Here is a 16,161-nt window from a genome sequence, read left to right on the forward strand (position 1 = left end):
AATAAGATTGTTTCAAATCTGGTTGTTTTCTAATGTTTTGACTTACCAAAATAGAAAGTGTTTGGTTTTTATTATTGTTGATTGTACTAGTAGTGGATATGAACATTTAGGTGATGACTCTGCTGAAGAGATTTAACTGATGTTTAGTGAAGAAGATTTCGCTTGGGGTATCTTTGCAAGGATTAGTGGTGTCTATGAAACAAGCTATAACATCTTATAGACTATTCTAAAGCGAAAGAAAATGCAACTTCATTTAGGCTGTGAATACTTTTTGATGAAGATGTTGAAAGATATGATGAAGATTATGCTATGGCACATGATAGCGAGGAATCTGACTATTTAGATTGATGATTATGATAATGATGGCAACTCTGATTAGGATGGGTAGTGTAATTTACCAAATTTAAATATTTGGTTTGGATTGAACCATTTCATATTATTGAATATTGGTATTGTTATTTTTTTATTATATTTCTATAAGAGATTCTAAATACCATTGCTTTACATATTATTCTATTATTCTATATTGTGACAACCATGATAATTTCATTCGCCGATCTAATTACTTTTTTCCTTGATTGTTTTATTTATTCAATTTTTTTATTCACTTAAATGCATATTAAAATTGAGCAAACTAATTTTCTAGGTATGATTTTTTCTAGTTTTAAGATAATTTCTCTTTTAGTTCGTTAATTTTAGAATATTATTAATGATTTTTTCCCCCAAAAATGGAGAGCGCTATGCCATAAATCATGTGAGAATAGCTCATTGTTTAAAGGGAATTCTCTCCATAGTATTATGGTTCAAAGGGGACTCTTATACCATAATACGACATTCTCCGTGAAAAATAATTGGTGTAATACATTTTGCAAAGAAGGAATATTTATAACCTCTTCTTTGGAATAGTTTCAGGTCATTTTTTCTGTGAGGAGCTTTTAGTACCTCATTTGGTTAAGATATGATATATTTAGCCTAAAAGCTTTACATATTGGATTTAGACTCCCAAGTTTGCTGGCTCCTATAAAACAATGTATCAGTTTCTGGATGCTGCTGATGAGTTGTTCTTTTATTTTGTTAGGTTCTCTGCTCCGAATAACTTTCAGTTCCAACTTCAGCACAGAGTTTTTGTGCAACCTAGGTTACAATTCAAAACAGTTTTTTGTCCATTTATTTCTTTGTTTGTGTTAGTCCACCCCCTTTTTTTGTAGATTTGTGGATTCTCTAATCATTTTCTGTTTTTAGTTAAATTAGCTGAAATTAGTTGCAATTTAATTTAATGTTGAAACTAATTTTTCAAATCATGCTTTAGTCCTTTGTGATGAGAATTTTTTTTTTGTAGATGCCAATTGTTTTTGGTGCCTGCTACTGGTTTGTAAATGGACGACTTGCTAATAACCTGACACATCTTGTTTTTTCTCCCGAGGAACATGTGAACTGATTCTTGAACATATCCAACATTTTTTCAAATGGAGATAAATAAAATATGATGTGGTTTTTTTGTCAGAACAAATAATGGTGCTCTAATATTTTATCTTCTTCTTCTGATCCATGAGAGCTTAGTTGTCAAACTTTGGATTATTGTTTGCATTGATAGAAATTTCATGGATATGCGAATCATGCAATATTTCTACAACTTAAATAACTTAACAGTTTGTATCATCATATGTATTTCTTAGGACAGCATAGACGATGGTGACTGTAATATACCTAAACTGCTTTCAAAAGATGCCAATGTCAATAGTATTAATTTTCTATGGCTTGACGCAAATTGTGATACTATAATTATCTAGGCATATGTAGAAGATTCAAATATCAAATATTCTGTTTTTATTCCGTAATCTTCCTCTATTATTTATTGTTTATTGGAATAAAATTTTCAACATTAGAATTGTGAAGCTGATCCATTTAACCTTGTTTTTACTGCAAATGCCTCCTCTTATTGTGTTTCTTTGTTTGATTTTCAGTACAAGCCTGAAGAAATTAATGGCATTATGACTGACTTCAATGAACCTGGACATCTTGCACCAACTGGTTTATATCTTGGCAACACTAAATATATGGTTATTCAAGGTGAACCTGGGGCAGTTATTCGTGGGAAGAAGGTAAGTTGTAAGATTCTCTCTTCTAATTTTTGGTTGATGCATGATACATTAATCCAGATGGTCATGTAAACTAATAAGTTATAAGTCTTGCCAAGATAATGGTTCAACAAAATATATTCAATTGTATAGAACTTTGTCCCTCAAGAAGCTTTTTCTTTGTTGAGTCTATGATAATATTTTTTTTCTTTTTTTTTTTTGGGGGGGGGGGGGGGGTGGGTATTATTTATTTATGCAAAATATAAAAATTGATATTCAATATTATATATTGCATTCATGAGAAAACAAGAGAAAAATATACACACAGCGCATGGGTGTACACAAATAAAGAACTCTTTGGGTTGTTTGGCTACTAATCGAATACTTGAAAATTTATTTGATGGATGACTTCGTTTCATGAGAAGTTAATTATAATTTCAATTTTTAAAACCTTTAATATGGCTTAAAATTCAATAAATTCATGTATTGTAATTATTCTTGCTATTTCTATTGCTTGATCCATGGTTAAATTATTATGAAGGCGAACACCTTGTATAAGCCCACTTTCACACGAGGGATAGGAGAGCTTTTGTGTCATTACCCTTATTTTCCTTATTATATGCACACAAGATAACGCCAAGCAATTCTTGGAAGAATAAGATATATGTAATAATTCCTTCTGATTAAGTGTTATATAATAATTTTAAAAAATATCACTAGTTTCATTAATTCTAGAATTTAAGGTTGTATTGCACTGGGCAAAATTTAGTAGAATTAAAAAAGTACTAAAAAAATTTAATATATATGGAAGTGTTTCATATAAAGTATATGGAAGTGTTGCATAGAAAAATTTATGGTATATGGAAGTGTTTCATTGTGAAATGCTATAACTATGTTAGACATTTTTTTTTATTTTTCAAATTAGAATCATCAAATTTGTTGTTATTCTATGTACTGCTTGCAGGGATCTGGAGGCATTACCATAAAGAAAACAAACCTGGCTTTGATCATAGGCATTTATGATGAGCCAATGGCTCCTGGACAGTGCAATATGGTCGTTGAGAGGCTCGGCGACTATCTCATCGAACAAAATTTTTAAATTTGCGTTGCATCTCATCTTTTCACAGTTGTATCTCTTGAGATTTTATTTCTTCCACATGTGCTTGCTGCATCTACACCAATGAATAATGGACCCCAAATCATTTTGGTTTTATGGGGAACTTGTGCTTAATCATGTTCCCCCATTTAAGAGTCAAAATAACTGGTTTTCTCGCTACCTTTGTTTATATTTGATGGCTTCTGCAACTTGTTGAATGGCGTGCCAATGGACGTGATTTTTCATTTGATATTTCTAGGAATTGTTGTCAGTGATGTCGTGTAATAAAAAAATTTTATGGTATATGGAAGTGTTTCATTGTGAAATACTATAACTATGTTAGACATTTTTTTTTTTTTTTCAAATTAGAATCATCAGATTTGTTGTTATTCTATGTACTGCTTGCAGGGATCTGGAGGCATTACCATAAAGAAAACAAACCTGGCTTTGATCATAGGCATTTATGATGAGCCAATGGCTCCTGGACAGTGCAATATGGTCGTTGAGAGGCTCGGCGACTATCTCATCGAACAAAATTTTTAAATTTGCGTTGCATCACATCTTTTCACAGTTGTATCTCTTGAGATTTTATTTCTTCCACATGTGCTTGCTGCATCTACACCAATGAATAATGGACCCCAAATCATTTTGGTTTTATGGGGAACTTGTGCTGAATCATGTTCCCCCATTTAAGAGTCAAAATAACTGGTTTTCTCGCTACCTTTGTTTATATTTGATGGCTTCTGCAACTTGTTGAATGGCGTGTCAATGGACGTGTGATTTTTCATTTGATATTTTCTAGGAATTGTTGTCAGTGATGTCGTGTAATAATTGCTGCATTTTTCACTTTTTTTTGGCTATTATTGGTGCTTTATTATTATACCCCTCATTTTGTGTTTTGATTTTATGCTGGCCAACATGAATGGCTGCCTATTATTTGTTGTGCACAAGTTTTAGCATGCAGGGTAAATTATGTGTTGGATGCTCATTAGTTTCCTTGAAATGTTGTGAAATACACTTTTTTTCATGTGTAGAAGATCATACAATGTAGAATGCATGTAAAAATTGAAATTTGATTTTTGCATATGTAAAAATATGAGAATCAAGTGGTATGTGTGGAAATCTTATTTTGTCTGATACTTTAGAAAAAATGAAAGCGAAATGGTTGTCCGAAAATATCAACTCTAATGCTTGTAATGCATTATAAATTAAAGAAATCGTTTTTATAACAACTAAAATATGCTTTGTGAATTAGTTTAATTAAAGGAAGTGGTATAAAAATGCAAACCTTGTATAGAAATACCTTAGGTGGAGATCATTGTGGAGAAAATGTATGCATAACATCTAATTATAGTTATACTTTATTCATACCTGGCTAAATAATGTTCAAACATCTTATAAGCATATGAATGGAGAATTGTTCATCATTTATAAGCTTATGAACATACGTTTGAAGGCATTTCCATGTCATGTTATGATGGATGAAGCCGAAATATAGTATGGATCTGATGCTGTGTTTTGCGCATGGATTGTGAAGAAATGCTTTTGGTTGTATGTGAAAAAGCTAAGTAGATTGAATGCTTGAATTTGCTGGTTCATTTATATTAGTTTTAAAGAGTGAGTGATTAAGATGCTGCAATGACCAAGAATTCCCTTAGGTGGTTTATGGGCATTTGAAAGAAGTATCGAGACTTGAGAACATGTCCTCTGGATACTTGAGAGTATTTGGGATCGGAACCACCACAATGCACTTCCTTATGTTGGAAAGTGGTAGGGTTGAGTCATTTTCAAATTCTTTACAACACTTGCTTGCTATGGACATATAAACACCTCATTGGTGATTGAGGGATAATGCTCTGTGGGCTCCAAAAATTCGAAAAAGTGCACCAAACTCTCGTTGAGAGCTTAACACGATATTTGTTTAGGCTCTACACGATGTTTGTTAAGGTTCCAAGTCAAATTTTTAGAAGGCTGATGAAATAGTAGATAAAACACTATCCATAGATTTCGCCCTCATTTTGTGAGGGCTTTAAGATCTGGGGTTCGAGATTTCCCATATGCGCAAGTCCCTATGGCTAATTACCCCGGATAACGGGAGATCACTTTCGATTAAGGCTAGTCATTAGGCGCTAAGCATGCAGACTTAGCACAAAATTATCATCATGAGCTAAAAGCGGATGGTGGGGGAAAAGATGACAAACTTGATCAAGTTTTCATGGTTCTGTCATCTCGGGTTATCATGGACCCTAATCTACTTAGTCAGCAGAGGCAGTCAACACAACCTGACTAAAGGATCCTTGTCAGCAACCAAGGGTTACTTGGTCTAAGGGGGCCTTGTAAAGCCGGGGTGAATATTTGTCTAAGAGAACTAATCTAATTCGATTTTAACTTAAAAATAGTTTTTTGACTTATCAAATATACCATATGATTTAACACTCAAAAGGGAAAAGTACCATTGGGGAACATACGGGCTACAACCATGAAAGTAATATAATAGTGTCATTTGGCAGCAAACCACTATATTCGAGGGCTTTGGTCGTAACAGCTTATTTGTGGTGTCATTTGACGACAAGATGACGCAGATAGAGGACTCAGGTCATTTCCTTGCATGAGATTGTTTTGAGTTTGAATTTAGTGGTATGTTCGATATGACATTGGCTTTTTGTGAGCTCGAGTTAGTATTACATTAGTCCACCCCGAAAACGGTTGCGGAGGGTGTATGTAATTTTGCTTTAAAGCATTAGATGGCATAATTTTTTATTTAATATATTATTATTTTTTTTATGATCTTAAATAATTTATATTTATAAATAAGCCTCTCTGGTTGAAATTCACGATCATCATCGAGGATTGATGCCTTTATACCATGTCGACTCTGTCTCACTCACGGAGTATCGAGTTCATAATTGAAATAATTGAATTTAAAATAGACTTTGAGAAATAATTTTAAAATTGACCAATCCGGTTGAAATATTCTATCAACCCACCCATTATCGAGGAAATGTGTCTCTGAAGTCAACCATGTCCTGCTTACTAAGAATCAGGTTCAATAATTGAAATAATTGACTTTAAAATAGACTTTGAGACAACTTTGAAATATATCTCTCTGGTTGAAATATTCTATCAACTCGGCCATAATCGGGAAATATTCTAACTTACACTATTAAAAGCAACAACCATGTCAACCCCAGCCCACATATGGAGAATAATCAGACTGACTCATTGTGGGCGCAATCCAATTGGCTCCATTCATTGTAAGAAAAAGGATCAGATGGGCCAAAGTGAGGGTTGATTGATTTCAACTCCAGTCCCTATAGGGGGGATGATTGGATTAGCCAAAGTGTGAGACTTACGACCTAGTCATATAAGGAAGGCGACATATTGCCCGTGCATCATTCTCTAACGCCTAAGCTTAAATATTTAGAGGCACGTCGGAGCACATGTATGCATTTTACATTTGTTGAGTTGAGATCTTTAAATAGTTTTGCACATATTTTACGACAGATTAGTTTGAACTTAAGCATTTGTTTAACCAACACAATATTCTCAAATCTTATGATCGAACGTTCTACACGTTGGTCGGAGCACACGCAAAAAACTTCATATTTGTCAATTTTGACTAATTTTATAGGATTTTTAAGATTAATTGCACGTGCATATTATCATTAACATGAGTGCAAATATTTTTATTTTAAGCTTTTAGTATTGCTTTTTGTTTGCTTGTACATTTGGGGTTGCAGATCTGGCGACGATGAAGGCGATCCAGACTTCGATTGCATATTTGAAAGTATGTCTCTCTCTCATACATAGCTCTCATTTGAGTATTCAAGTGGACCTCCCATTGGTTTCATTCGAACTCGTTAACGAGTCGTGAGTCTCCCGTGAGTCGTGCAAGTTTTATTTATATTTAATTACCTCTTTTAAGATGATTTATGTAAACAATTTAGTCTTTACTATGTAGCTAAGGACCTTTCATTCATATTGTATTTAGGTCCAAGTAAATTCAATTTAATTGCTCTTTTATGACTTACTGACCAAAATCCAACAACATTGAGGTAGCATTGTGACAGCCTCCAGGAATCATCCACCATTGGGAGGGTTGCATCGTAAGTTTAGATCTACCCACCATGCCAAGAAAGAAGTGTATGAGTGGCTTGCACTATGACCATATAGTAGTGTATCCCGCCATCCAAAGACATGTGTGTACGAGACTTTAAAATTGCAAGATGATACCCCGCCATGCCAAAAAAAGTGTGTACTGCTGTCACTTGTATCTCAGGCACTTGCAATATATTTCCCTCATCAAGAAAAGACGCGTACGAGTATTTAATTTAAAATTGTCTATTGCATCTCGATCGTCGCGTACGAGCTTCACCCCACCAGGCTAAGAAGAACGGTATAGGACTCCCCTTGGTCGAGTCAAATGAGTCGAAATAATTGTTTTAGAAGCTTTTTTATTTGCCTACCTGATGCGCCAAATGCCTTGCAATAGACGTTTCAAAAATCACGAGTGTTATAACTTTCGTGTCGTGGGGGCGATGCAGTGAGGCAATGGCTTTAACACACCTGCATGAATTTCACATACAAGATCTTACTATTCTACCCACATTAGAATCATTTGCATATGCACACATCACATTAGGTGAGCTCTTGCATTTTATTTTTTATTGAACGTCATTTGAGGATGGTTAAAGTGATTTGAACTCGAATTAAGCATGTTTGGCTGTTAGCTTATCGTTCATGCTTTGCTCCGCTACTTCCAATCATGAAAGAATCCCCCTTGGTTAATTTCAACGTTCAAAACCCAATTGTGGGCGCCGTTTTACAAGCTGGCATTATTAAGATCAATTTTGGCAGTTGCCAAGGCATTTTGACAATCGCGCGATGTTCAATTGGCTCATCTTGTGGATTATATGTGAGGGTCAACATGCACACATACATATCTTATAATATATATATATATATATATTAATATGAAGATATCAAAGGAAATAAAAAACAAACAAGAAAACACAATGTCTTGAGAGAAGATTAACTTGAACTAGTTAAGCCAAGTAATTTTACTAGAGAAAGCACCAGTTTCTATATTGTCATGGGCCTGGTCTATGATGCATTGTATCAATTCTCTCAATCTATTCAAGTTTGTCAAGCTTTCTTAGGTTCCACACGATAATTCACATTAAATTTTAAGTGTCATACCCTAGTATTTATTTCAAGTCTCTATGAGAGATTTAGTTTTAAATCTAACTTCATATTGAGATGTCTTAGTTCTCTTTTCTAAAAGTTTACTAAATAAAATATAATTTCACCTTTATGAATTATGTTAAGAATAAAATGACACAACACAAATGCATGATCAAGAATTAAATAAGAACATGACATCAACAAGCATCATTATCAATAACCATCATCAGCAACTCAAAGAATAAGATAGCCAAGCAAAAAATTTGTCCCTTTATGACGAAATCACACATGCTTAATTTAAGGGCCACACAAGTTTTCATAAAGGCCATAAACATTCTCCTTGATTTGAAAATTGATGGAAACACATTTTTATTGTCTGTAATACTCAAGAGTTGGGCACTCAAGCAAGTATAAATAAAGACTAAACCCACTGAATACAGTCTCCTTCCATTTCTATGTTATTAAAAATTTTCAATTTGTATCTTACTTCTATTTTATAATTTTTTTTCCTTGCATGATTAGCCATATCCTTAATTCATAGGTTACACTATAACTAACCCAAATTCAATTTCAAATCATGGAAACCAGACATCATATGACCATATATCCATGAGTTTACAAATATCAATTATCAGCCATATAGCACTCTTCTAATTATTATATAATGAAATTATATTTATTTGTGCAAAGTCTGTGAAAACAATTGATGACTGCATAATCATTTTAAACTTTGGTGAGCGCACACATATCCACTTCTATGTTATTAAAAATTTTCAATTTGTATCTTACTTCTATTTTATAATTTTTTTTCCTTGCATGATTAGCCATATCCTTAATTCATAGGTTACACTATAACTAACCCAAATTCAATTTCAAATCATGGAAACCAGACATCATATGACCATATATCCATGAGTTTACAAATATCAATTATCAGCCATATAGCACTCTTCTAATTATTATATAATGAAATTATATTTATTTGTGCAAAGTCTGTGAAAACAATTGATGACTGCATAATCATTTTAAACTTTGGTGAGCGCACACATATCCACTCAATCCTCTCCTCTCGTCGCTTGAGCTATTCTTGCTCTACAAGCTAGCCTCGACCAAGCCTCTTAAACATGTACATAATGTGTTAGCTAAAGAACAAATTATTGATTCTCTCTTGATAAGATCAACCTTGGCCTTATAAATTAAAATACAAGGTTTACAGATAGTTTCATAGTCTTTTCAGTTCACCTTATGGTATTTCAGAGTTATAATCCAGAAGAACAAAGAATCATTACAATACAAATAATTCTTGAGTAGATGTCAGTTGATATTATAACAATTTTTCAGCACAACCTTTCTTTTGGGCATAACAATATAAACAATACCTATTTTACACTTTAGTTTGCTTTACAAATGAACAAATTTTCAGTCACATTATATTTATAATCATCAAAATAAGACCTATTAAAATTATTTTATTTTCTTTGAGAGGCATATAAGGACACATTCTTCAACTAAGCCTGCATTTTAGACTAATGTGATCACTAAAGGCATGTGAATGCTAAAAAAAATGGTTGAAATTATGCTCCAACTTGTTCAACAAGAGCCACATTAACTCATTCAAATTAAATCATCAATAATCAGAATTCAACAAGACAGAAAAATCCACTCTAACACCATGTTTGTTGAAAATAAGCAACATTTCATTTCAATCACATCATGACAAAAAAAAAAAGAAAGAAAAAAAAACAAATGAATAGGTCAGATTAGTAACTTCTTATACAGGAAAAACTATTTCCATGGCCGTGTGAAAATTTTAAGTTTGATTCATGTCATTACATCAAGATGCTTGTTTTCATGTGGCTAACAAAAATTCAGAGGTGCAAAAAGAAAACCAATCAGTATGGTCAATCTCACTAGTTTATGAGAGTTAATTAAGAACAAGAAACAATAGCTTGCCCAAAGCCGAACCACCATAGGTCATGAACATATTACTTGTTTTCGATTTTGAAGCCGGCTTGAACGTCTCAAAGAAGAAGTAGCAGAAGAGTTTGATAGCTCACCTTTATCAGTAGGAACCTATTTCAAATGGATCAAAATTAAATTTTGAGTTCATCCAACTAGTTGAAATAAATAACTTCAGCAGAGAAGACAATGTTTTCAGAGTGAAAGAAAAATTATTCCTTTAGTTCTTGTGTACAACCCCATTCAAATGAGACAAAGAAAGAAAAAATAAAAGCTTGGTGAAATCTTAGGATCTTTAGGCTATAAAGGTTGATAAAAACGCATGAAATTTTGAGAAAAAACTAGTCTTTTCGAGGCCTTGTTTTCTATCTTCACCTACATCATCATAATTTCTGGCCTGCGAGAACTTCAGGGCGGGAAATAAATAAAAAAAAAACGCAGTCATATAACATATTATTGTGAATATCTAATTCTAAAACACTAGTTTTGTTTGCAAGAAAATAGTGTAATTAAGTGATTATAGAAGTATCATAATCATGTAAATCGACCCTTGCATATCTATCTTATCAAAATGCTGATGAAAACTTCTCATTCAAAAAGCGCACAAGGAAATTTCTGTTTCTAAACTGAAGAATTAACATAATTCAGTCAAGCTTAAGCACATTGCTATATATATTTTTTTTCAAAAGCATTACCTTTGAAGAGAATCTGCTGGAATTTGATTTCTCAGGAGACGAATCTAACATATCAGGCAAGGAAGAAGATATCTTCCTTCCTATTCCTTTTTGATAATAAGAAAACCGTGAGTTCGGTTGCTCCATTTTTTTAAAATTTGAACCAGAGCCATTATTAGTGAACCTTGCATCAAAGGGTGAGAATTCTCCAAGCAATTTTACTCTTGGTCGTCCAAAATCTGTTGTTTTGATCGATTCAATATTCAAAAAATGATCAGATGTAGAAGACATAATATTTAATCTACTTTAATTGTTTTCTACTGAGATGTTGCTGCCTTACCTACATCTTCTTCCTTCATTGGAAAGTTAGTAACTGTGTTTTTCTCAGTTTCTGATTTCAGACAGAATTCAGATGAAGGTGGAGATGAAAATACGTGCAATGAGTTCAATTTCTGACTTCGAAAATATTTATGAAAAGAACATAACAACCCAACTACAATGATCAATAAACCAATGAAGATGGAAAAAATGCGAAGTGCCTCTTCTGAGAGAATGCTAGAACTGTAATCTGACTTAAGTTCTGTATCACAGGCTGCTGAGAAGTTGAAGTTGTGAAGGCCATGATCGTTTAGAGAAGTACTCTCTTCTAGTGCTGAATGAGAAATCGTTGAAAGCTCAATTGAGTCCAAGCTCGGATTCTGAAATTTATCTTCTTTAATTGTGGACAAGCTATCAGAAACATGTTGGACTACTGAAACTAGTGAGGATTCAACACTTGAGCTAGAGAGTTTGTTTTCTTTCAGAGTCTCAACGCTACTGATATATTTATTTGCTTTGATTTCTTCAGTCAATGTACCAAAATCCATCAGGTTTTGACCCAGATCCATCTTTTCTTTATCCACAGAACCATCATCGACCAAACCTCCTTGTTTTAGTAACAAATGATTAACTTCAGTAGACAACTCACTTCTGATTCTTTCACTCAATGATTTTTCCTTTCCTGCGCGCTCTCTTCTAATAACTCCGTCAATCTCTAGTGAAACAGATAAATTTTTATCAAGGTAACATAATGATTCCTCAACAATTGGGCACATCTCAGACAAGCTCATGAATCTCCCCAACAAATTTTTCGAAAATAGGTCTTTCCCTTCCAATCTAAGAGGAGTCCCACCCTGAATCTTCTGAATATTAGCTGCAGGGCTCTCATATCCTCCAATAGAAGGATAACCAGAAATCATGCAATATGAAATGAACAATAAAACTACAAATATAGGAATCAAACTCCAAACCACACATGAATAAAACGGCTTCTCCTTCAACTCCTCTTCCTCTTCATGCTCATTCTCATTTTCCCTCGTACTTGAAGAATCTAAAGAGGAAATGGAAGATGCCGAGTGTGCCCCTTCATTTTCCCTCCTCTCTCCTTTAATGCGTTTAAGGAGTTCTCTCCGTCGATTAGGATTGTAGCGAAGAAACTTTGGCCTCGGGGAGGTGTAATTAGTAAAAGGATCATAAGAATGCAAGGAGATGGGTGAGTTATGGAAGGAGGCTCCCCTTGGATGCACACATTGCATGCATTTATTAGATTGAGGGGTGCCCTCAAGATAAGATCTTTGAGAAGAATCCAGCAACAAGTCTTCTTTCCTCTCAGCCAAGATCTTCTTCTTGAAAGATGATGGAGTATTCGAGAACAAAGCGATCTTCTTTTGTTCAGCCTTCAAATCGCGCGACTTCGTTGGGGCTTCGTTGTGATGAAAAGAGAACTCATTCTCGTCAGTCTCTGCAACACTAGTACAGGAATCCTTTCTTCGTTTGAGTTCTAGCAAGAATCAGACAGATTTACAAGAAAAGAAAGGCGAGGGTGAAGATGGAGATGGAAATCCGTAATATTCATACCTGAACGGTTCAGATTTGTCTGTGAATTTAGTGGGTTACTTCTCTTGAATGGATCCATCAGAAATCTTCTTCCCTTTCTCTTCTTCTTCTTCTTCTTCTCCAAAGGAACTATCGGTTACTCTATCGGGGCGCTCGAAAATGACGAAGGGTTAGAGCATATGGGTTAGTTTCAAATTTCGAATGAGATTGAAAAAAATGACCGTTACAGACTGCATCGGTTACAGTACCGTGTTAGTGGAGAGAGCATTACACTGCCAAATGGTTGTTTGGGCAGATCTTGGCATGGTATTTTCATAAATTATTTGGCTGATTAATTTAGGAATTTAAATTCGGTGATTCGAATAAAATTTTAGTAATTATTATTGATGATAAGGTTAAAGGATATTAATCACTAAATCATTAAACTAATTTAATAGCTAATGTAACTATATTTAATCATTAGACTATTAATTAAAAATTTAAGAAAATTATTTAAGATTTTGAATCATAATTACCATAAGATGACATCCAAATTAATTATTAATCAATAATTTATAAAATTAACAAAGCATAGTAATTTATACTTAGTTAAATTAAATGATATGCAGTGCCAATTTATTTAAATTATTTTTTAATAAACAAACAATGATTATTAAAATTAAAAACATTAAATTAACATCTCTCCGTTAATTAAAACTCGTTAATATTTTTTTCAATATAGGAAAGTTTAGGCCGAAAGGGCAAAATGTATGATTCGAACTTGCAACTTCACGGTGATAAAATAAACCCTCAACTACTAGTCTAATTATTAGATGTGGAGGCCGCACGGACCACTGTCATATAGCCGCGATGTGCGGCTGTGATCGGAGGGCGCGAGCAGCTCTGCGCGCGCCCTTCGCACGCAATAATCGCTCCAACTACTATGACTTCCGTAAGTTATTGGGCCTCATTAACATTAATAATTCAAAATTTGACTAAAAATTTTGGGAAAATTTAAATATAACTCTTCAAAGAGGCAGAAATAAAAGAGGCTTACATACAATGAAAGGAGACCTGTAACTAAATAACAAAAGTGCAAAATAAGTGCAAAGAGAAAGAATATGAGCTCGTACTATTTTCCTTCATTTAGGAGTCATCACCAAAACGATGAACAACAATAAAACTATGCATATAGCAGAAAGAAGAGGGGAAGCAATAGGAGCTTCATACAGCTAGTATGTATGAGTTCCAAAATCATTCTACGAAAATAAAGAGTCCCTTAATGGTATGAGGGATTTCTTTGTCGAAATGCCAATATTTGCTTTTGAGTCTAATAGCAAAAACAGTTTTCTCTGAACACATCTTCAGAGAAAGGGACATTAACAAAAATTATAGACTCTCTTTCTCAAAATAGATAACATGTGAATTGAATGAAGGAAGAAACTTCTCAAAAGATATCATCTGATATCTCTAATATTTAATTCATATTAATTATTAGGAGATAATAGAAAATAATATAAAATAGGAAAACAAGTAATTCCTTATATATAAAAAGAAAATATATTCTTATATTAAGGAAATAATTTATTCGTCATAACTTTTTCTATGGATAAATTATTTCATATTATAAGTCTTAACAGGAAAAGTAATAAATCTTGTAATTTAAATTAGATATTTCAACACTCATCCTCAAGTTGAACATTGAACATGGTTGAAAACCATATTCAACTTGAATTTGAAAATATCAGCTGTGATATGCTGTATGTTGATTGGACATGTAATATCAATTTGCCAAAAAAATTCCAACAATCCTCAAATCGTAAGTGTCGAAACATGAGAATGTCGAAGCCTGAGAGTGTCGAAGCCTGAGAATGACTGAAGCATGAGAGTGGCATGGACAAGGGTTAAGTTGAATTTCGAGACACTAATGAATTTGTAAGTCACCGGTTGACTGATAGTTGCATGAAAGTTGCAGGGAGGTTGCAGGGAGGTTGCAGGAAAGCTGCAAGGAGGCTGCAGGGAGGCTGCAAGTAAGCTGCAGAGGGTCAATGACAATGCTCAAGAAAATTGTAGTGTTCGGAGAAGGCTGCAATAATGCTGCAGGAAAGAGCAGTGTTTTTCTTGTGAAGAGCTGGCCAAAATAAAATCAGCAGGGAAAATTTTGTTGAGGTAGATCCGACGCGAGAAAAGCTGCATGAGGAAGGTCCAATGACGGGAAAGGCTGCATGGGAGAGAACCGACTGCAAGAGTAAGCCCGAAGGTTCAGTCGACAGCAGATATGTCCGCAGAAATTTCTGGCGATAGAAAAGGCTGCAGGAGGGAATTTCACCGGCAGGAATGACTACATGAGAGAGTTCCAGTGGCATGAAAGCCATCAGAGGATAAGTCCCGCTGTTGGAAGGTGCCTCGACGGTCCTGGAAGGAAATTAGAAGGTCCGACAGCTGGAATATCTCGCAGGAAGGGGCTGCGACTAAAAAACTGCAGGGATAACAACCATGAGAGAGCCCGCAAGAAAGTCAGTTCTCTGTGTGGTTCTGCGGGGGACAACGATTTCCACCAGAGAGTGAAAACTGGAATTTCAATTGGAGGTCTTCTGTGATTTACACTGGAGAGAAAAAACAAATCCCATTTACAAACCAAAATTTCTACTAGAAAGAGAAAATAATGTCTGTTGTTTGCTGAAAAAGCAAGCCTGCAGTTGCCCAAATGCATGTGCAGAGAAAATCGCTGAAATCGCAATGGTATAGTGAACCAGACACCTACACAGGGAAAAAATTGAGGCACAGCAAAGGCTGCAGAAGTTGATTTTGACAACTGGCTGGCGGCGCCTGCATAGGGAAAAAGCGAGGTATAACAGAAGCTACAAGAATTGTCGGATGCAGAGAAGAATGTAGAGAGATCTCTGGTTCTGATGAATGCTTGGAGAAGGTCCGATTGGAAACACAGCTCCCCCTGACGTGTGGGCATGGAAAAAAAGATACTGCAGAGGGATCTTCTTCATCTACCAAAGATCGATGGGATACAGCGTGGAGCAAATCCTCCAAGAAAGTGATAAAACAGATTCAGAACGCTTCCAAACAGACTATATATCAGAATTTTCAGTCTGTCAGGTCAGAGATAGAAACTTCATCACAAGAACCATCGTCATCAAAAACAAAGAAAACAAAGAAAAAGAAAAATTCTGTTGATAATGCTAAGGATAGGATAGAGGTTGCCTCTACCAGATATGTTATCTCGGATTCGGGAGAGAAAATCTTTGAACCCTTGACTTTGTATGAAAATCTCCGGCGAGATGATGATGAGGCGGGTGGCGGC

At 34.5% G+C, this 16,161-nt stretch overlaps 3 protein-coding genes across 3 annotated transcripts in view; 2 read left to right on the plus strand and 1 right to left on the minus strand.

Moving 5' to 3' along the window:
* Window positions 1-16,161, plus strand: part of LOC110021161 (protein PIR) — a 253,053-nt gene that overhangs the window by 196,956 nt on the left and 39,936 nt on the right. The gene's annotated exons all lie outside the window — the stretch shown is intronic.
* On the plus strand, window positions 1,029-3,392 carry LOC110021158 (profilin-2-like). Its single transcript, XM_020719539.1, has 3 exons — window positions 1,029-1,121; window positions 1,887-2,102; window positions 3,043-3,392. The coding sequence occupies exons 1-3, from the start codon at window positions 1,029-1,031 to the stop codon at window positions 3,175-3,177; spliced, it is 444 nt and encodes a 147-aa protein (XP_020575198.1). The 3' UTR covers window positions 3,178-3,392.
* LOC110021162 lies at window positions 10,119-12,984 on the minus strand (the record flags this gene model as incomplete). Its single annotated transcript, XM_020719545.1, is given in 4 exon segments — window positions 10,119-10,431; window positions 11,013-11,230; window positions 11,332-12,810; window positions 12,888-12,984. Coding segments are annotated over 4 exon segments (1,854 nt in total). The 3' UTR covers window positions 10,119-10,332.

This window comes from Phalaenopsis equestris, unplaced genomic scaffold, assembly GCF_001263595.1.
Source record: "Phalaenopsis equestris unplaced genomic scaffold, ASM126359v1 Scaffold000123, whole genome shotgun sequence".
Classification (NCBI taxonomy): domain Eukaryota; kingdom Viridiplantae; phylum Streptophyta; class Magnoliopsida; order Asparagales; family Orchidaceae; genus Phalaenopsis; species Phalaenopsis equestris.